Source organism: Tetrao urogallus (assembly GCF_951394365.1).
Source record: "Tetrao urogallus genome assembly, chromosome: 2".
NCBI classification, from domain to species: domain Eukaryota; kingdom Metazoa; phylum Chordata; class Aves; order Galliformes; family Phasianidae; genus Tetrao; species Tetrao urogallus.
The window spans coordinates 96144510-96167536 of record NC_136814.1 but is presented as its reverse complement, the minus strand read 5'-3'; the positions used below and the strand labels follow the sequence as shown (position 1 = coordinate 96167536).

At 37.2% G+C, this 23027-nt stretch overlaps 1 protein-coding gene across 1 annotated transcript in view; it reads right to left on the bottom strand.

Moving 5' to 3' along the window:
- Positions 1-22552, bottom strand: part of GREB1 (growth regulating estrogen receptor binding 1) — a gene marked incomplete at both ends in the record, with an annotated part of 49384 nt that extends 26832 nt beyond the window's left edge. Inside the window, 16 exons of the mRNA XM_079550084.1 lie at positions 1197-1333; positions 1898-2090; positions 2756-2936; positions 3035-3232; positions 3687-3812; positions 5280-5408; positions 5905-6255; positions 6717-6902; positions 7095-7232; positions 8082-8204; positions 9679-9804; positions 10479-10610; positions 10913-11095; positions 17934-18110; positions 18918-19037; positions 22396-22552. Coding sequence (XP_079406210.1) covers positions 1197-1333; positions 1898-2090; positions 2756-2936; positions 3035-3232; positions 3687-3812; positions 5280-5408; positions 5905-6255; positions 6717-6902; positions 7095-7232; positions 8082-8204; positions 9679-9804; positions 10479-10610; positions 10913-11095; positions 17934-18110; positions 18918-19037; positions 22396-22552 — 2657 coding nt within the window. The remainder of the gene's footprint in view (positions 1-1196; positions 1334-1897; positions 2091-2755; positions 2937-3034; positions 3233-3686; positions 3813-5279; positions 5409-5904; positions 6256-6716; positions 6903-7094; positions 7233-8081; positions 8205-9678; positions 9805-10478; positions 10611-10912; positions 11096-17933; positions 18111-18917; positions 19038-22395) is intronic.
- Positions 22553-23027: the final 475 nt, after the last annotated feature.

Here is a 23027-nt window from a genome sequence, read left to right as displayed (position 1 = left end):
ACTGTCCAAAATTACAGTTTGATAGTCCTTGCAATAACACATCATTTCACAATCAGAACCAAAGTGGTCTCTCTATTGCTTAGTAAGGATTTTATAAGCAAGTAGTTCATCAGTGTTACATCACTTCAAGTTATCAACACTTTGCTGCTGTTAGAAAATTTGTCACAGAATATTTGCTAATGCACTCAGCAACACCATCAATCAAAATGCATGCACTCGTCAATGAAAACAGTACTCTTAATGACATTAGCAGTAGGGTTTTTTCTATTGCGTTCTTACTCAAGCTGTGTACCAACTCACTCTTTTTTTCCAAGAGGACTGAATATGTAGTCAGCACTCAGTGAGCAGGACTGAATATGTAGGCAGCACTCAATGAGCATTCCAAATTTCCAAGCCCAGGTACACCCTGCCTTAATGCCCACTCTATGAGAGGGAGAGATGTGGAAATGTAATAGCTTCCTTTGCTCTGATTTTTCACAAAAATGAAACCAGGCCTGCTCAGAGAAGTACCTGATGTGCGTGACCAGAGCTCCATGTCACCCTGTAGCAAATGCTAGTAGCAAAGTGTGGACGTGCTCATTCTCTCAGTTAGCAATACAAATTTGCAAGACTCTACTCATCCTGTCTTAAAATTCTTACAGACTCCAATATCATCTGCAGTTGCTTGCCTTCACATAATATGTCATTACTCTTTTGCAGTGGCTCCATAATTACTGTTGATATATTTTCAAGCTGGGAAGTTCCTCTAAAATTTTTACCACTGATTTAAGTACACAAAATATAGTGGTATACCTCCTTCCCTTTTTATGTGGTATACAAAAATGATACATTAAAAAAAAAAAGTCAGCTATGGCCAGCAAGTGATAATATTGGACTAAAGTTACATTACAAATCATTTGGTTGTGCAGTTTTCAATTACTGTAATATAGAATTATCTACTGTAACCAAGTACACACACTAATATGGGTTAAACAGTGTGCAAGTTTATCTAATGAATTCATCTGAACTATTAGATCACAGGCCAAATATATACTGAAAAAAAAAATGAGAGGATAAAATAAGAACAAATGAAATAATTTGTAAGACAGTGAGACAAAAAAAAAAAAAAGAAGAAGAATCAGGTTTCTAGTTAGCAACTCAAGACCCTAGAATATGCTCCCTATGTTTCCTTCATTAAACTAAGGATTGTACCATACCTCTTTCCCAGAGCCATGACCATTGCTTCAAAAGAGCTGTCATACCGAAGCAGTGGGATACTATGCCCAGACAGAGTGGATTCAATGAATTCTGACAGTCCAAAGTATTTCTTGTTTTCATGATATAAATCTACACCCTAGGAGAAATGAAGCATTACAATTTTAAAGGTAAAAATCTACCAATTATTAATTTATAATTGATTAATTATCGGTATCTGCAGTCACATTCTATAATAGGCATCATATATTCAGGCATATAATATACAGGAAGAAGGAAAAAGTTGGTTTTTGGAGAGAAAAGAAGTTATACTCCATTTTTCCCTGTTTCCCTCCTCTCTTCCCATGTAAACATACAGACAGAAAATCTATGTAGGTAAAAATATGTGAAGAAATTTCATATATCCATTTATATTTATGCAGTAACGCACTAGAAACAGATTTTCTAGATGATTTCTACCTATGTAACTCAAAGGTTTATAGCAGTTACTAGAGTTTACAGGAGATATAAAACATATAAAGATAATAAGCAAGAAATGACAGAAGAAGCAAAAGGAAAAAAAACTTGACATAGACTGTCATAGACCATGAAAACTTCACTCAGCTTACACAAAAATTATCAGGCCTCCAGAGTTTCAACAAGTATATAACAGTAAAATAACTCATGAAAAGCTCACAAAATCACCTCAGAGCATCCATCTTACATTGCTGTATGAAGAAGGCCAGTGGATCTCATTGTAAGGGCTGATGTGAGTGTGCTGTGTCTGCAGCGCATAAGGAAAGGAAGTCACATGGAGCGTCACAATGTTGGGCGCCTCTTTCACCTCCCTGCAGTTCAACAGTCTATCAACAAGTCCCGTAGACAGTTCTGTCTGAGGATAAAGGCTATGCATAGCACTGCAAAACAGAAACCCAAAATTCTCCAAAGCGATTGGCTCAAGGGAGATGTGAAATCAAAGTTAAAGGCAAACAAGGAACTTAGGATTCTATTCATTACCCTGATTTAGCTGCATGAAAGGAGAGGAAAATAAATGCAGTATTTCACTGCAGCTGAATATTTCTTTAAGTCTGGTTAACTCTATAGCTAGCAAATTACTGGTCTCTTACGGCCACCGGCATATGAAAGGACAAAAGGAAGCTGACATTATGGCAGTTATTAATGGTTGCACACTTCCCTGCTAAATTTAGCCAGATTGTTCTGCTGCTCTTGAGAAAAATATAATTCTTACCTACAAAAAACAGGACAGAAAATGACAGACCATAAGCCACAATAGTGGAAAGAAAGGGGGAAAGTACCTGTGATAGAATTAGTATAATAAAGATTAATAATTGTCAGAGCAAATGCCAGTCTCATAGGACATCTGCAATCGACTTCTTCCTCCAGTTTAACACATCATTCCAAATTCACTCATTTACCTGAAAGGTTTAAGTTACAAGCTTCAGCACTGCAAGTTGCTGTTATCAACTAAGAGAGGCAGGTGACTCCAGAAAATGTGCCTAGCCATGACCTCTCAGCCTTCAGAAATGCTTGCATCTCTGCAAGCAAGTTCAAGTATCCTTACCTCATTAGATCCCAGTGTGCATGATCATGGATTAGGACAAACAGTGTGTGTGGATTCTGCATAGAGTTTTGCAGAAAGACTTTGAACTTAATCTGGGCTTCTGCATCTAGTTTCAGAACATACTGTTCCACCTTCTGCTTTGTAAGATGCTGCTTCTCCAACCCAAGTTCTAATAAAATACCTAGAAAAAAAAAAATGGAACAAATGTCAGGATTTCCAGATATAAATGCATTCATTGGTTTCCTGTAAATCCAGCTAATAAAGCTAACTAATGAGCACCTGAATGCCAGAGATGAAACAAAGTCTGCTGATAAGTCACTTCAGAGGGTGGAACACAAATCAAGAAATCAATTTTCTCAAAGGAACCCAAATCAAGATTTTGAGTGCTGGAGTCAGCAATTGAGCAAATATGAGACAGCAGTTTCTGAGCTACTGCCAGCTGGAATGGTCGAATCTGATGTCGTTCAATCTCATAACCTAGAAAAAGACAAAATTCTTTTTATATATACACCAAAAGTCTAATCTAGTGTAAAATTGTACAGCCTGGAAAAGAATGACTGGCCTATTCTTTAAGGAGTCAGTGTTCTATTTTAGGAAAATCTACATAGGACATACAAAGAAAACTTTCTGCACTTGGGAATTTTATTCCTGCAAGTCTCCTAAATATTTATGAGCTGAAGTTGGACTTGTGCAGTAGCATTCTGCTACCAAGGAAGTAAGATTTAAAGCTTCAGGAAGTACAGCTCTCATGGGACGAACTGAGCATCCACCAGTGTAAATAAATCTGGGTATCCCAAGACATGAGTTCACGATCACCTCAGAATAGAATTCTTCAAGAGCCCAGGACTCTGCCCAGGTACATCTAACTGCACACCTAAAGACCTATTCTCAAGCATCTGACTCTATTACCTTTTCAGAAAATCCTCCTTACTTGTACACACAGCTGCTCCTGTTCCATTCAGTGCTGTTGATTTATTTGCTGAAGCAGACAGTGATGAAGAGATGTGCCCTTGGTTTTCCTGATAAAATTTTTCCAGCAAAAGATCGATGTCACCCTCTAGCAAATGGAGAGGAGAGTGGTAAAAACATCCAGGTTGATAACAGCTGTATTTCATGCTGACTTTCTTTAGTAGATCTCAAAGAGCTTTGTGTATGCTGTCCTGTCTTTGGCTTATTGGGTATTATGTACACTAATCCTATCATTAGTTTTCAATGCATTATTTATTTTCAGCTTATCACTAATAAAGTGCACATCAGGCCGAGGAATGACAGATCAGCTCTGCAGACCTCTGCTTAGGACATTTAGAGAACATAGTAGAAAACTAGCTTGAAGATTGTGACCTAAATCAGCAAAGACAAACACCTGAACATAACCTAGTGTATGTCCTGACCACTGTAGCTATTTGTACTGTTCACTAATAAGAATTAGAAGCACCTTTTGAAAATCTGATGCAAAGCATAGATATTAAATCTTTAACGCTTTTTGTGAAAAAGAAGGAAAAATATTTTTTGATAAAGTAGACAGAGAAATGAGTCTTTTTACACAATATTAAAGCAAGGTATGTTTTACTGAGCTAAGTACATCTGCTCTGTTTAGCAGGGACCCTGCTTACAGGTAATACCTACTCAGAAAATACAGTATGCCTGTCCTGAATACTTATTTTCTCAGCAGTTGAAAAAATGTTTGAACATGTCTGCAAATGGTACTAGAGTGTCAGGGTCATCTTCGTGAAGTGCAATCCAGTGGATGTAGATGGCAACTCGGTTCAGGATGTTCATTTACTTGTTCTGCTCAAACAATAATAGGAGTTATTCTGAGAATCATAGCACACAGATACTAGGAACAGAGACACCAACTGCATGATGGCTCTAGGAACACAGGTGTCTCTTCAGTGACTGATAAAAATATCGTAACGTATTCAGAAAGCATTCTTGCCTTCCAAGTACAGATTTCATGATGCAATGTGAATGGTGAAGGGGACTGTGAAATGCATTAACACTGACAAGTATGCTGCATTTGCTCTAGTGCTGCGATCCAGTTACATTTTCCACATGGCTGGATCTATCCACAGAAAACCCTCCCTGTAGTAATCCTCAGTTTAAAATGATCCTGTAGAGCTGGCTCTGCAGTTATCTTCTCTTTCCCATGCATTAAGTTCAAGTTCACAGTATGACTTCCTTTCTTCTGTAAAACAATTCTGGTCTACCACAGTCCAAATGAATCACGTGCTTGGGGCAAAAGAATTTATTCATTCATATGCATATGGGCTTGTATATTGTATAGATGGATTTGTGTAGCTAAGAATAACATGTTGAACTTCTTGCTCGCATATTTTTATGAACCTGAGGTATTTTAGAAACTGACATTTCTAGGAGAAATTGCAATTTCAAATATACTTTGTCCTGTATTTTTTTATACATTTGTAATAATGTCTTGCTTCACGGAAGCATGAACACAGCTGCTTTCACTCACTAAAAAGACTGACAGAGTTGGAAATATGCCTATCCTCAGTGTATTATATACCTGGGCAGAGGGTGCTGAAGAAGGACCCCAGAGATTCCACTTTGCCTGTGACCAGCTGATAGTTCACTTCTTTTTGGTAGTCTGAAGGAGTGAGCATGCCCTCAGACAGAATTCTTGCCTGATACTTTCCTAAAAGACAAAAAAGTCATCTTGACAGCACTTCAAGCTACACTAAAAACATTATAAGTCATAATGAAAAACACCTCCCAGCTAAATGAATCTTCTCCTGACAAAAAACTAAGGCCAAGATGAGATTTTTTTCTCTCTTATACAAGTACGTACCGTGTCTGTTGAAGACAGTGAGGTTGAAAGAGCATGATATAAAAGCTGAGAAAATGCTCAATTCTCTGCTCACAGTAGTACCTCAGTCACACAGAGCAGGAAAGCCTTATGCACTGTCTGCTGTTAGTTTTCTATTATTTGTTTGCAGTAGTGCCTTTGTAAAGACACAGCTAATACAGGCAGAATGGGATTACTGGGAGGAGATCCGACTGTGCGACAGCACCTTGGGTTCATCAAAGCCCATTACTTCTTGGTCACGGCTCTTTTTTCTGAGGCAGCTTATCAAAAATCCCCATGGCATGGGATGACTCTGTTTTGCCTGGAGAAACCGTTAAGATCTTACCTGTTATCACAATGCAGGAATCAATGGCTCTATTTCTGCTAGCACAGATGATCACCACGTAGTTTGTCTTTATTAATTTTCCTTCGATGAGCAGCTTAAACATTTCTGAAAGCCCTTCAGCCAGAGAATAGCTGCATTCAATGATGTGGACGCTGTCATTACAGGAGCTGGCTGCCAGCCCTGCCAGCCAGGGGAGCTGGGCTGAGGTCACTGGGGCGATCTGGCTGGGCACTTGAGGAAAGGTCTGCGGAATCATCTGTTGGTACTGACGGATTTCAGATAGGTGTGATTCTCGCCAAGAACGCATGAATATTTGTTCTAAATCCTCAATAAGAGGAACTTGGTCTGAAGCTAAAAAAAATTAAGAGGAAAATGTTCATATTATGAAACAGTTTAACAAAGTTGTTGAGTTAAAAGGTCTTTTTTTTAAATGTACTTTTTTTTTTTTTATTAGAGATGGTTGTGTTTCAGATTTACGCATGCATGGCTATGGCCATTAGAAGATGTGAACTGTATCTTTCATTTTGAAGTGTCTTTGTGAGACTCAAAGATGCTGTAATTGGAACCTGACTATCAGTTATTAGAAATATTTAAGAGTTTGAGAACTGCTTATATCAATGTAATAATATTTATTAACTATTGTCTACATGCAAGAGCAATGAATTACGGATGTTTTCCTTTTTTTTTTTTTTTTTTTTTTCAGTTGCTGAGATCCTCTCTTATAGGAAAGTATGAACTTTGTTTCATTATATTTTAATCTAAGTTTGGTCTTGAGGAACAACTAATTACATAGTTTTAGAAAATCATCTTACCTAGCTGAACAAGGTAGTAGACAGTCAACAAGAGCTGCATCTCTTCTGAAATGGGCTGTATTGTCGGGGCACCATATTGTTCATATGCTCTAGATAAAGACTGTGAATTTCTGTAACAGGTATACAGCAGAGGACTCACTATCACATCATTAATGTTCCCGCAAAGATATGGGAAGTTTCCATGACCTTAAAAATAAACATTTGGACACATCACATTAATTTCATGTTTTAATAGTAGATATTTCAAAAATGAGACCTTTAGCATTGTTTAACAGTTGGATTTACCTTTTTATCTCTTACAAAAACAAAACAAAACAAAAAAAAAAAAAAAAAAAAACCAACAACCTGAGATCTTGCTGAAGGGTGGGTTTTTTTTACCTTTGAAAATAACTGGCTTTGCTTTACAGATTTTCAGCAGGTTGTCAGGAACTGAGACAGGCTCTCCTGAGCCCACGATTGGAGATGATGCTGGCCCCACCAAAGCAGAATGCGGTAGAGATGATAGGCTTCCTCCATCTAAAAGTTCATACGTAATATCTCTGGAGTGAGATCTAGTAATTGTTTCCTCAATGAAAAGTTAAACAGTCATCTTATAGACACACATTTGGTATAAGTGCTACATAGTTCCAATCACACCACACATTTCATGATCTGTTACCACAACCCATACTGTGCTTAATTTCTTGAGAGTTCTTGAGAATCACATTGACCACTGAACATGCATCCAAAGATTTTGAAATATTTATAAGTAAACATTTCACATTATGAATGCATGAATATAGAGATATACATGATATCAATGCAAAGCTATGATTTGAGGGCTTTGTATGATATAATTGGTTGTATTCATTCTAAGCATTTTGGTATGTAAAAAAATTAAGATTCAGCATTTGTTCAAAACTAATTTATTTGCGTTAATTTTAAACCGTAGCATACTGAAAGAAAACATCCTGCTGAAAGTTGGTTTGTTTCATCACACCTCACTTTAGTCTGTATCTAGACTAAAATTCAAGAAAGAGCTGAGAACACTGTGACAAATCAGTGAAACAAGAGATGATAGCTTGGGATCTGAGTTCTGACAGTATAATATCCCAAAGGTGTTTAGATATCAAAAGATGGACACAAGCACTTGTTGCAATTTATTAATAATGACATGATAAATGGATTCTAATGAGAGTTAAGTCCAGAGACTCCAAGAAGGATCAATAAAATTGAAGAACTGAAAATAATTCTGAAAACGTAGGTATCAAACACCTTTCAAAACTCTTCTGAGAATCTGTGTATGTCTTTAAAATATTGCCTCTTTTCCTCCATTATTTTCTGTATAATGAAACGAACATCCTCATTACCTTGGGTTCAGCTTACCATTTTTAATTCTATTTGGAGCCTGTGGGTTGAGCGGCAAGTTCCAAGTTTCAGTGGATGATGGAGACTCTGGTGACCAACCTTTATGGCGTTTTTTTGGAGGCCCTGAATTTGTCAAAGTGCCTGAATAACAATAATATTTCAGAAAAGTATTAGAATATATTTTATTCATGTTTGTGCATGATAATTCAACACGTGCTGATGGACTGAATTAAGCATTAAGTACTGTGGTAGACAAGGTTGACTCCATGAGTATAATCATTGCTTATGGTTTTTGTTTTACTTTGCTATCTTCTGCATAAAGACCTAGGAGCATTCTGGTGCAGAGACCTGTTAAGCTTTACCTATTTTACACCAATGTTTACTCTTAATTAAAGGCAGTATACTATAATGAGACATGCTAAGTAAGAATGCTTACGTTAATACTTTGAAGCCAATGTGGACACTTTGTGCCTTCTATTTCCAAACCCACAATACTGTGTTTCATGTAACATAATTAAAAAATATTTTCACAGGTTTCAATTCAAGTGCAATATTAGTAAAGATCTGTGCTCTTTTCAACAATTTTTTCCACTGTCAAGGTTTTTGTTCTTCCCACTGGCATGATCTTTAGCTTAATGATAATCCATATTACTTCAAAGCAAATGACTTCTGCACATTCCCTCTATTCATCGTTAGCTCCAACATCTTTGTCTGTAAAACCATGACCATATTTCTCACAGTTTTCCTGGGAGCCCCTTGCAATTAAATTCTTCAGTCTCTTGTTACTTTCTTCAGTCATCTTGTGTCTTCCTGCAAAATCCTAAATGACAAGTTCCCACCAACATCAAGTATTTCTAATAATTGAGAGTCCATAGTTGCCCAGAAATTTTTCAGCATCTTGAAGAACTGAGCTGTTTCTGCTTATACACATTAATAAAATATGCAAACGCTGTAACTACTTCATGCTGGTAAGTCTGTATCTCCTGGTAAAATGGTTTGACTTAAAAAAAATAAATAAATAAAAGCAAGAGTAAGAACTTGTATTAAAAATGTTGTTAGTTGAGTTGGTTTGTTTTTGTTTTTTTTTTCTAATTTTGTTTTATTTTCACAAAAGATACTAAATCCAAAAGTAAAAGGAATCCTCAAATCTGGAGATTGTACATTTGCAGAACAATCTTATGTCCATGCTTTCAGAGATCACTTTTAAACCTATACCATGTGAGGGCAGTATGTAGCCGTTTGTTCTACTTCTATATCTTTCTTAATTCCCTCCACAAAACTATTCAGTGAGATCGATACAAATACAATATTGAAGAAACTAGACTCAGAATCCTGTCTGTACCGAATGCAAATTGTATCAATTGTAAATGTAATGAAAAACTTCAATTTATAATCGGAATTACAAAAAAGCCATGGCTAAAATCATACAAACTTTTATTCTGAAAATTAACATTCAAAAGAAAAGGAGGGGTTACGGTGACAAGAGATTTGTAAGGGAAGCGTAATTCCTGTTCATACAGAGAATTATGATCATGGTATCATTTGTTCAATGTTTCTGTCAAATCCATGGAATATAGATCTTTAAGGTTATTAAAGAACAGACCCATACAAATACCTAACACCGATGGTCTTGTCAAAGCAGATAGGTTATTTTTCACCAACTGTTGTTTAGGAGATTCCTTGCCATTATAAGCTGCTGAGCCGAATGCTGCTGTTGATGGGATATGATCTATGGCTGTAACTGGCAAGAAAAAAATATAAAGTATTTACAATAAATGTTTCTAGATCAAGATTCCTAATTGACATAATAAAATGATCATTTACTTTAATAGAGCCATCAGGATCCATAAGAGTCACAAGAGAATATTAATTGTGAAGCTCAGAGAGATCACTTCAGCCACTATCATTGATCACTTTTTATTTATGTGAGGCTAATGGAAAAGTAAATGTTTGAGAAATATGTTGTTAATACAACATATGTTGTCAACATACAAAATATGTTGAGAAATACGTTGTTAATACAAAGATATCACTCATCAGTTTGTCTTTTAATATTAAAGCTGCTTTACTCCACTGATGCCCACACAATCCCAGCAGTAACGAGCGTTCTGGTTACAACGCAAAATGTCTCTTAAAAGAGAAGGTCTGCCTTAGTTATGAACAAGCTTCAGATCACCTATCCATTGTATTATTTCCTAAAATTCTGTACATAAATCGGGGGGGGACAAATGGACAGTGAAAAGACTTGAAAGAAGGGTTCCTTCCTTTATTCATAAGATACTCTAAATCTATTTGATTTGTTTTATTGCATGCGGTAATGTGCTCATTTCTGTCTTTCCACTCAGAAACACACACAAACACACGCACACGGAGCAGGAAGAGCACACGTCAACCCGTTCTCCTTCTGCGTGGTACCTGTTTGTGGAGTCCCAGGCGCAGGGTTTGGGGGAGGCTCGGTCGCGGTGCTCCCGGAGAGGCCTGCGCTCTCTGGCAGTTGGCACCCCGTGCCTGAGCAGGTGCTGGATAAGGACTGCCGGCCTCTGAGTTCTTAAGAAAAAAAAGAGGCTTCTTATCCACCGGCAACAGCGACAGACGCTTTTTTCTGCGTGTTTGACTTGGTAATTTCACACGTGAATTACTTAAAGGCTACGGCACTTGGAAGGGAGGAACTGATGGCATCAAACATGCCATCCTCTTATTAGGGCGGTCAATTGCTTTTTACAGCTGCACTTTAAGGAGTCTTTCTTTTAACTGATCCGTCTCAGGTTTTACATAGACGCCAGTCCCAGTAATATCCAAGCCTGGATGACAAAAACCAGAGCTCGAGGAAGACAGCTTCATTATCTTACCTGCCCCTTTCCAGCAGATTACAGATCCTTTCGTCAGAGCTCCCTGTGCATTCCTGACCAGATAATACTTTAAGTGTTTCTGTTTCTTGGGCTGAGTGGTCAGTTTAAGGTTAATGTGATTTGAGAATTCCGTAAAGTAGCAGAAACCTTTCTTGCCACAGCCAACACAATTGCCAGAGAAGCCTGATAAAACAAACAATGCACATTAATCCAGTGAGAAAGGTTGGTGACTATTAATAACCTCACAACATGACTCTTCCCTGGAGAAAAAACAGTTTTGTTTTGTTTTACAGGTTTAACTTTGTATAAACATTATAATCCCAAAAAATATTACATCAAGTCCTGTCTGTTGCAGGCTACTAGATACTGTCTGTTGTTGGCTACTAGATTGCAAAAACAGTCACACATGAACAGAAAATTTAAAACAAGCCACATTTTTCATTTTCTCCCACCAGAAAAAAGTCACAGTACCCACTCATTAAGTACCTAAAAGCATTAAAACAAAATATGTCTGGCTCAACTATACTGAATCACACACTTAGTAACACAGAAAGTTTTACTCCTTTTTAAACTTGCACTGAAACTAAACATTCAAGAAAGCCTCAGGAAATTAAGTATATTTAATCTACTCTCTTTAGTAAGATCTAAGTTCATTTAAGCACCAAGCTTCTACTACAGAAGTTTGTTTAGGGGAAAAAAAATACTAATGCCTTCTTAGGATATTGATTTAAGTAGATTTGTCAGGTGATATGGCTGGACTGTGTTAGAACTTCACAACACCTCAAGCTATTTATGATTACAAAAAGAACATGTCTGCAACTTTAAGGAACATGACAGAGATGCAATCCTTGCACGTAAAGAAGCTCATTGTACTCAGGCTTAATGGGGCATTTCCAGGGATACCGCCATTTCCTCTCATTCTGAGGTATAAAATTTGAGCTTCAAAGAGGAGCTCGCGATGGTGATGCCGTTATCACCATAAAGAACAATCCTTGAACAGCTAATTAAGACTTATCTGCTTTTTATTCTTAAACAGCTTCATTTTTGCACTTTCCAAAGTACTTCCATAGGAAAATTTTGCACTGCATCTGAGCAATTACCTCAAAACACTTGATTCTTACAAGGAGATCATACAGTTTGTAAATAGAAGACAATGTTCCCCATGGAAATTTTCTCCCTATTCCCTATACGTGCCCTGAAGCATGGAGGTTCTTTTTATTTTAATCCCATCTAATGGACATCTTGATGTGTTATCACAGGAATTTCAAATCAAAATTGTGTGTTCAGTCCATTGAAAGACAGTAGAAATAAAGCAAAGGAAAAGCATCTCATGATCCCATCAATATGGAGAATAACACTAGAAATATTACAATTCCACCATGTTAAATAAAATGAAGAGCCAATTATGAGAATTTCCGTCACATTTCAGACCAATTACATTTTCAAATTAACATTCAATACTTCTTAAGACAAGTGAACTAACATGCAGACACTGAAATACTGTGCTCTGTAAACACCTGTTTCTTGGTCTACAACTTGAGTATTTTCATTCAAATTGTTCAGAAGAATGCATTAAAAATCTAAGTTTATAAGGCATTTTTTAAGATACCAATGTTTTGTCTGTATCTCTGGTAATAAGTGAACAATAATGACTGAAAGCTGTTCATTATATCACTGAGGCTGATAGGTAGAATGATAAAGGTCATTATGACTCATAAAATTGGAACAAGTCAAGACTGCTAAATCCTGTTTTGTATCAGTCAACACAAAAGAATCTGTCTAACATCACAGAACCTTCAGTTGCTGCAATAAAAGCAACAAAGGGAAACAAAACTACAATGGATGTGGTAAAGGCTGTAGAATTGACATGCATTTTAGGCAGATTAAGAAACTGCAGAAAATGATTCTGCTAGCAAATGAAAACTTCCTGTACATCTTGGCAGTATACTGAGCATGAGCAGCAGCACTGCAATTTTTAACTGGTTGCCACTTACAAGGCCTTATTTTTTCCAAACAGAAACATGAGGGGACCATTTCCAAAAGTAAAATAGAAGTACCTTTACCCCTTCTAGGTTTTATTGTTTAGCTGAAAGTGTCCAGCTGCTTTCAAAAGCCACATGGGGAAATATTTCTGCAACACAAACAGAACAGTGGGGCAGTGGACGCAAAATCTTTTCACATGGACACTACACCAGTCACTGCTGATAATTCTCGTAACTCATCAGCAAACTAAGAAAGATTTAACAAAAAAGTATCCTCTACCTGAAACAGCCTTTTGCCCTAAGTCATCTATTTTTAACTTTGTCTGCTTGGCAGAGTCTACTATTCAAGATCTACTGGTTTTCACCAGCTATAATATACTGGTGAGATTTAATAAGAATTAACAAACCTGAAGAGTCAACGTGTTTTGAAAACTCTTTGGAGAATAATTTAGAAGCTTATTTTTCAGTTTTCCATTTAAATCAAACTATCATCTTTTACCTCGATTCTTCCCACCTCCCCTGAGCTGAGCTCTTTCTGGAAAGCACCTGCCAGCACTGAATTTTATCCCATTCATTCAGACTGACACTTTCTCTGATGACACCACAGATACAATATAGCATGAATTTATAATTTCAGTGCTGTATGATGTTCAATCATTACTCTTTTCAGGGCTGCTTTTCAGATTGAAGCATCTACTGCAAGCCTTGCAGCAGATGGAGTAAGTCTGAGAACAGTGTTCATCATAATGTCTTGGGGGTCTCAGTGAATGAAAAGCTGGACATGAGCCAGCAGCGTGCTCTTACAGCCAGGAAGGCCAATGCTATCCAGGGCTACATAAACAGAGGGGTGGCCAGCAGAGAGAGGGAGGTGATTGTCCCCCTCTACTCAGCCATTGTGAGGCCCCATCTGGAGTACCATGTCCAGGTCTGGGGCCCCCAGCATAATAATCACAGGATCAAATAATTGTAGGATTGGAAGGAACCTCTGGAGATGATCAGAACAATTTCCCTCATCTTTTCTTCTCCAGGCAGTCTCAGGTCTCTCAGCCATTCCTCCTAAGGGAGATGCTCCAGGCTTCTCATCATCTTTTTGGCCCTCCACTGGACTCTCTCTAGCAGAACACTGTATTTTTTAACTGAGGAACCTAGAACTGGACTCAATACTGCAGGCATGGCCTCACAATGGCAGAGTATAGGGGAGGATCACCTCCCTCAACCTGCTGGCCATGCTGTTTTTAATGCACTCCAGGATACAATTGGCCTTCTTGGCCAAAAGGGTACATTGCTGGTTCATGGTCAATTTATTGTTCACCAGGACACACAGGTCCTTCTCCACAGAGCTTCTCTCCATCAGGTTGGCCCCTACATTGTACCGATGCAGGCATTTATCCCTCCCCAGATGTAGACTCTACACTTATTAATCTTCATCAGGCTCCTCTCTGCCCAACTCTTCAGTCTGTCTAGGTCTCACTGAATGGCAGCACAGCCTCCTGGTGTCAGCAATCATCCCAGCTTTGTGTCATCAGCAAACTTGCTGAAGGTGGTCTTTCTCTCTTCATCTAGATCACTGATGAATTTGAACAAGGCTGGACTCACTACCGACCCTCATTCTGTGCATGCCCTGTTCGCATACAATGGCTAGAGCTAACAGCTGATAGAGAGGAGAGCTTGTTTTACAAACAAAACACATTAAATATTCTTCCATATATTATAGAAAGGACAAAGGGGAGTCAGGGCAGCCATAAGGTGACTCAATATATCTATGTCATGCAACTGATTTCACAAGAGAATTAGAAATCGATGCCCAGAGTTTTGGGGCCAGAAGCCTTTCACCTTTAGGTCAAAGTTCAAACCCAACACTGTTCAGTAGTGACTTAAGGCCATTACCCTCTGTAGATTGTTTAATCAGAAGATATTTGATTGTGTCTAATATCTTATCATGTGGGCTTGAATTTGCCCACATCACAGTGATCTATTATCCAAATGATCCTTGTGGGTCCCTTCCAACTCAGAATATTCTATGACTCTGTAATTTAAAAAGCACTTCCATGCTAAGGGCCCCATGGTCAGTAGCAGGACCTTGGACTAAAAGGATGTGAAGCCCTATCTACCTTATGACTTGGCAGTGGTTCCTTTGGATTAACAGTGAACTTGCACTAAGGGCAAGCAGAATTCTTCAAGGTGAAAGGATATCTATCACCAGTTGGTCCAGCTGTAAATTTTCCTCCTGTTTTTTTTTTTTTTTTTTTTTTTTTTTTTCTTTAAATGACTAATAGAGTTTTAATTAATGTTCATACTTATGTAATATTAATATTTTTTTGAAAGTCTCCAACTTCCTTAACACTAAGATTTAGCATGGTTTTAACTCTTCAACAAAAATATTTCTTTTGTTCAGTTCTACCCACAAGCAAAAAGCACACAAATATTGACTGCTTCACTTTTTTTCCCTCCCATTCAGTAACATTCCATTTGAAGACTGAAGGTCTTAAATGAAATTAATACGTTCATGTTGAGACTCCACTGTACAGAAACTCACTACTATTACAAAAAACTAATAGAACAGCGTACTTTTAACAGAAGTGCCACAGATTTTATACTGCAACCTTTTCATCTTACAGCATACAATGCAAGAAAACTAATCTTTTCCTCTGTTGTCCTGACCTCAGGGACCCACTGAAAAAAAAAAAAAAGAAAGGATTTCTTATTCCCTGCTAGGAAAGTGGGCAGCTGTTAGGTCTTTTGGGAAGGAAAATGATGAGTGAATAGCTGCTTTGTTTATCATGAGAGACCCTTCTTATGAGTAAGAACCGAAGGGAAAAATGAAAAGGAGAAAAACCTTTGGGGATGATGCATGTTAGCTGCATTTTCAAGGATACAATAAATATCACACTATTGCAGTTCTTCCTCCAGTCAAGCATTCCTTCAGGCTACAAAACAAAAAGGAATGGTTTCCTGGAGCCAAAATTTGAATTTGTTTTGCAGAGTAGCAAAACTTGGGATCTAACTCGATTAGTGGAGATATATACAATATGTTCTCAGGCTCCTCAAATACAGAGAACTTTTTGCTTAAGAGCCTGCCTTTTCCAGAAAACAGAAGTCTCCCATGTAATAAACAGCCCGCTGTAAAAACAAAGAAACAAAACAACCTTGCTCTTCAATAAGGACAACTTTCATATTGCAAGCACATATTTCTAGATGGTGGAGCAACTCAGTAGCATCAATCAATAAATTGTCACAGTATCATCAGCCCCCCATGGGAATAAGGCTATAAGTCAAAAGCTGGTCAAGAAACTCCTGAGACATTTTGTTTTTTCCTGGAATTTGGATCTCAAAGCTCCAAATGCAAATTCTTTCACATTTAATCTTGTTATAGAATACACAAAACTTATCCTAAATTATCACTTTTTTTTTTTTTCAAAAGAACACGATTCACTAGAATTTAAATGTAGAACAGCCAAAAATAAGCATCTAAATTGTTTAGAACAAGAAAAGAGTGTTAAATAATCAAGCTGAGGATGCAAGTAGCATAAAAACCTCTCAGTTATGCTCCCATTGCTTTTTTGTGCTCTTGTTTAGCATGCAATTAACAAGTATACTACTTTCTCTCCACAAAGGCCTGAGGAACTTAAGCTATTAAGAGTGCTAGCACTGAATGATTGGAGCGGTACAACATTCCTGTCTTAATCTTTAAAATGACAACATGTGGGTGATTTATAGTCCTTCTAACTCTTTCGCAATCATTAGTCAAATCTACTGTGACCAATCCAACTCTGTAAGATCACGAGGAAATGAATTACAGTGCACAGAACTACATTATCCACCTTCACACTGTGCTGTCATCACAAATGCCTTGAAGAGCGGCTCAAACTGAAATAACAACTGAGTTCACGTCATATCCTTCAGTGTTTGTGAAGGAACATGGTTAAAGGGCACAATGACAAATAGTTCCTTTCTGCTATCTAAAGCTCAGACTGGTACACAGAAAATGACGAAGCATTTTTGAAGAAAATAATACATAATTACCCAAGAATGTCTGAATACAATAAGAGCTTTCTCTCCAGATTATACACTTTTTGTCCCAGTATATGAACTATTCCAATTCACTAACGTCAATATCTAGTTCATTCACTCACAACACTGTGGATTGCTTCTAATTGTACTGATTTGGATGAGGATAATGGCAATCATAAGGGCTAAAATGAAAATAGAAAGACTCAGTTTATGTCAGAAATTGGACACTTAAATTGGTGAAAAGCAAGAAAATTTTAAGTATTCTGCACAATTTGTTTTCTTAAAATAATGTGCATTGTAAGACTGAATTCAAACACAGTATTACCTGATTATGCATTAAGGAAAAAATTCAACTTATAATACTTCATATTTATTTTTACTCTGATAATAGTAAAAAATCATAGGTTAGGATCCAGAATTCGTGCTATTGTTTAAACTTAGTTGGGAACACGATCGCTGCCCCAAAGGAATGAATGAAAATGGTCATAACGGATGAGGCTCTGGGCAACCTGATCCAGTGCTTCATTCAGTGGTTGGCAACCCCACACACAAGCAGGGGTTTGAAACCAGACAATCTTCAACGTCCCTTCTAATCCAAGCCTGTGATTCTATGTTAATTTTTTACAGTACAAACTATGGTAAAATTGTTTACATGTATCTTGTAGACAGGTTCACTTTGACAGATCTACACTCTGTCCAACTATGTTAGTATTTGGAAAGCTAAAATAGGGAGCAGTTCAACTCCAGTTACCAGATGTGTAGTTCCAGCAACTAGGTCATACACAGACCAGATAATGACTTAATTCTTGGGCTAACGGACAGATCATGAAGAATTTCTAATGAATTGGCTTACTCTGTATCTTTCCAAAGTAAACATAACCAGCTCTGAGTTTTTATCTCGTTGTGCATCACCAATGAGAGTTATGTACAAACACAAACGAAATAACATCTGCTGAACTCACTCTGAGAAAAAAGACTAGCTATTAATTGTAGACCACAGAAGCACTCACTTACTGTGACACACTTACCCAACAGGGCATTGCGCCCATTATCATCTGGAAGAAATCTTTTATCCACAGCACACACTAAGAGGTGATCAGGTAAATTTGGTGACTTGGCACCAACAAGTAAAAACCCTGATGGTACCTCAATATGTTCGTTGGAAATCGAAACCAGTCTCAAATCTTTACCAGCCTGGCAGAAACCTAGAAAAAAAAATAATCAATCCAATGTACTTTAAGTTGAGAAGAGTTTTCTCTTTAATACAGGTAATTGTCTTTCTTAAAGATCTTCCAATAGTTTTAGTGAAAAGCAAAGTGGTATTCTCTGAGGTCGAGCCAACTAAGAGATGGTTTTTTTCCCCTCCTTTTGGTCACCATAAACAAATACCATCAGTACAATAAACAAACTCAAATTTGAAAATCCAGAGAGAACTTTATCCAGAGAGATAATGTTACACATCACTAATATACACTAATATCATACTAATATCACAGATATTTATGGGCTACTTACTAATGTCATTATAACTACAGTCAGATTTTCAGAAATGCAGATAATAGTTCTAAGTATCTAGTGAATATCACTGGTTTTCCTGATTTTTTTTTTTTTGTTGTTGTTGTTTTTGCTTGTTTTTTGAATAATTCTTTCAGCACCATTGAATTAGGTAAATAGGTACACCTCAAGTAGTAAAAACTGATGATAAAACCTGAGAATTACTGTACTCATTATAGTGAATGTAATGCCTGTGAAACTCAACCTTGCCTTCTTCTGTCCCTATGCCAGGTGTTCTAGCACAAACACTTACCTGCCACATTTGGTAAAGACCTTGCAAAATGCAAAAACAGCCAAGAACTATCCAGCTTTGTCTAACAGATAATGAACAATGGAATGCTTATTATTTTTACAACATATAAATGATCTTGTTCTGATGAGTTACAGGGAAACGCTCCAGTTATACCTATTTGAGCAGGGCAAAATGCCTTCTGATGCATGTTTAGTGCATTTCTTACCATCAGTAGTGCAACACCCCTCTGGGGGAGGCTTCATCTGGTAAGAAACAGGACTGCTTGACTCTGAGCCTTCTTCTTCCTCCTCTTCTTCCTCTTCCTCATTATCTGCTCTGCTGCCTGCTACAAATTGTGATAGCAAAAATGTCTTAGAAAATAGAAAATGCTGGCAACAAATCATTGAATGAACAAGGTGACCCAGTTACAGAAAGTATTACAGAAAACTGGATTCTCTCCTCTTGACAATGACTTTAACGTTGTCAGCTCTAAAGCTACCTGTTTTTTCTGTGAAGCTCTAAAGCTACCTGTTCTTTCTGTGAAGCTCCAACTAGCAGTCTTATGCTTACAATAGAATGTCTTTGATTTAAAAAAAAAAAAAAAACTTTTTGAAAAAAAAAAAAAAAAAAATTGAAAGCACGACATAAGTGTACCTGAAGAAGTAAAAAGCCAAGGGGCAAATAAAAAGAAGCCTCTATTTATTATTCAAAAAATAATCTCTATTTTTAAAATAACCTCATGAGTTTGGAGATCTAATTCCTGATGTTTGAACTCTTGTTGATGACAACATTGTAACTCTATCCTTTATTTATAATATTAACAGCCAAAATAAATGTAAATTCATTACTTTAGAACACCATGGCTGCAGTCCAAGTACAGGTTTTATCAATGAGGTGCTGATGATCGTGTCCTTGGTGCTGTAGACTGAAGAAACAGTTCCCACTTGAAATTAGGTTCAACCACAGCCGATATCACAACAGGAGAACCTGATTCTCATGCAGTCACAGAATCACAGAATTGCAGGGGTTGGAAGGGACCTCCAGAGATCATCGAATCCAATCCTGCCAAGGTTCCCTACACCATTTCCTACCAAAACCCAGAGCTCTGAGTAAGACACTGCTGCTCTCTGCGCAATGTCAAGGAATGGCAGATGTCTGGAAGTCAACATACAAAGGTCTGCAGAAGGACTGGGCCATTCTAAGAGGCAATTCTGAATGCTGAGGAAAAGGATATATCATTTAGGTTTTTATTTTAGATGCTTTTGTGTGTTTTACCTTCAGACTCTCTGCTGCATACCACTTTTCCAGTGTTCTGGTTCCTTGAGTCAGTATTTTTAACTGATAGATTGCTTGCTAACAGAATTAACCTGCTTACTCTCCATGTGTATTACAGGGAAAGAATTTGAAATACATGTTTTCTTTTAAGTATTTAAACATCAATCCTGGTGCACACAGATAAAGGCATAGCATTAAAAATTTCTGTTTAAGGATATAGTCCAAAGACAAAAATGCTGAAAGTGAACAAAGGGAAAAGTGAAGCTCTTTGTCTTTCGTGTTTAAGATAGGGATAAGCTATGTGTAATGACTTAATCTTGACTAACATCTATATGCATCAATAATAAAAAGACAGGAAAGAAACAGAATGAGAAAATGTCCTACTACTGGAGCCAAGGAGATTTGATGTTGTATCTAAACTTACTTACGTGAACATGGCACTTTCAATTTATATAGCTTCAAATGATTTTATAGGCAATTGTGCTTGTGTAAGTGACCATAAAGGCATACACTTACAACAAGTATGTTCGGATTTTTTTTTCAAATTTAAATGTAGAGACTGGAAAACTGTAGTCACTGGAAAATAATTGGTTGTGAACTCTTTGCAAAAAATGGACTGTGTAGGTGAGAAATGTCAAACTTTTTAACTTGTCTCCAGCACTGACCTTGACTACATTACTTTATATGTAAATTATGTATAACATGTTTGCTCCACCATAGGAAAACTGGCTGTATTGATGACTAGTAAGCAGTTATGGCCGAAAACAGTCCAAGTATATGAACAAGACAATGTCGGGGCAAGGACGCATAACAAGATGGATGGACAAGAGCTTATGCAGGATCCTGAGGATGGCTGACTGTTTCACATTCCTCCTGGTCCTCAGAGTACAGGGATTCACCTAGCTAGGAGTGGACATTTCTACTTATTGTGAGGCTGGAGTATAGGATGCCAGACTGTAGAGCTCTCTCACCTAAGGAACAACCTTGGGAAAACGCTATGTCAGATCGCTTCAGAGTTCCCTTTGTCTGAAAATTCCATGAAATTAATGTTCTTCACCAGGCTGTTGTGTGATTAATTACAGTTCAATTCTGTTGCCATTAACTGCAAAAAAACCAGAACCACCTTCTCTTGGTCTAAACAGTTCCTTGTTGAAAGCCCTGAATGAAAGAAGCCACGGTAGTGTGAAATTGCACTTTTGTTCCTCAAAAATGTATCTGCACCTCTAGCACCATTCCCAGGTGATATCATAATCAATTTTGTGACATCACTGTTGATTGGCATGGAAAAGATTATTAAATCCTCATAGAAATATTTAATAGAAGTATCACTTTGTGTAGAGATAAAGCAGCATAAATATTTGAACAATGAATGTAGATTCATTCTCATGCCCTATGCTAGCAATTAAAAAAAAAAAAAAAAAAAGATTAATGATGTGTGAATGGTGAGCAAACTTACTTCTGCAAGGGATATTTCCTCAGCAGTTACAGTAAGGTAGCAGTAAAAAGTTTAACCCATGCAAAATACTTTTTTCCATTACTATTTCTTGGGTTGCTGGGTTTTTTTTTTTTTCTTTCTTTCCTTTTATGTTACTGTGATCATTAACCATTATGCATTCTGCACTGCATATCTCTAAGCTATCTTTAGTAAGGTAAAACAGCATAAGCAGGCCTGGTGAGAAGAAATGAAACACCACCCTGGTGGCAGAAATGGTTAAATATTAAATATAACCTTGCACCAGCACTGAACTATGCGTATTAGAGCACATCAAAGCACTGAGCTGTACCATGAGTTTGCTTGTCAGAGCTACAGTTCATCTAAATTATACTATTTCTATGAAAAAACAACTGAGCAAATGAAACTTAAAAAATGATCTTCTCTAAACAATGTCCCATGTGCTATATAACAACTTGAACAAGATTTACCGGTATTTGTATCCTATGTTCTTACCTTTACAACAGAATAACTAAAAGAATCACACCAAAAGTAGATATAAGCATCCTCAATAATCAGCTACAATTTTTTGTACCTTACTATTCACAACAAAAATCACTTCAAGTGCATCTCATTCAAACATCTGTTATATTTTAAACCGTCACTTACTATATAAATTCCAGCAGTGTATGATAAATTATAGGATAACAGACCCTATGCTCTAAATCACCAAAGATTTCTCCAAATCTTCAATTTATACATGCGTATAAATCTGAGCAAGCAGATAACTTATTTTCGTCAAAATAAAAGACAATGCATTTTGCATTCTAATCAAATTCTAATATAAATATTTATACATGTATTTAGATCTTAATATATCTAAAGAAAAACATTGAATGCTGCAGCTTTTCTGCATTTTAAATGTTTTTGCTGACCCCTAGGAGAGCAAACAGCAGAATTGTGATGGAGCAGAAATATAAAGTTCACTTATCCCCACCTTCCAGCGACGACAGCTGCTGTTCAGCTTCCAAGTACAACTGAGAGAAGATCGGCCTTGGAACTAAGTTGTTTGAGCGGAGAGAGGCCTCGATAGAATTATGCAGCACTTCTTCAAACCTTGTTGTCTTGAGCTGTCCGGCGTAAGAATTTCCCATCTTCTCAAACAAAAAGACAAAGAGAAAAAAGAAAACTGATTTCAATTTTAGTACTTAGAACTCCATGACTGCACGTTGATGTCACACTGCAACACTTCTCATGGAAGAGAAATTGTCCGCAGAGAGAGGCATAGGAAAGGAACATTGACTGCAGCAGTGGCTGAGCTGATCCTGCTGGTGAACTACAGGAAGTTATCTACAAGTTAACAGCTTTCTGAAATTCAGTAGAAAAGCTTTGACACCTTCTTGAAGACAAGGCTGGAAAACTCAGTCTAGTAATTCCATGGTTTGTATAGCAATTGAGGAGATGAATTTTCAGTAGTCAACAATCTCACCTGTCAAACAGCCTGTTTTGTTTGATTTGAGCAGAATAAATTGCAAAGGATTTGGGCAATAGCACAGTTCAGTGTAGTCACCTTTTCATGGCCCAATCCTGGCTAAAAACTCACAGGTAAGGCAGGCCAACATGTATTTT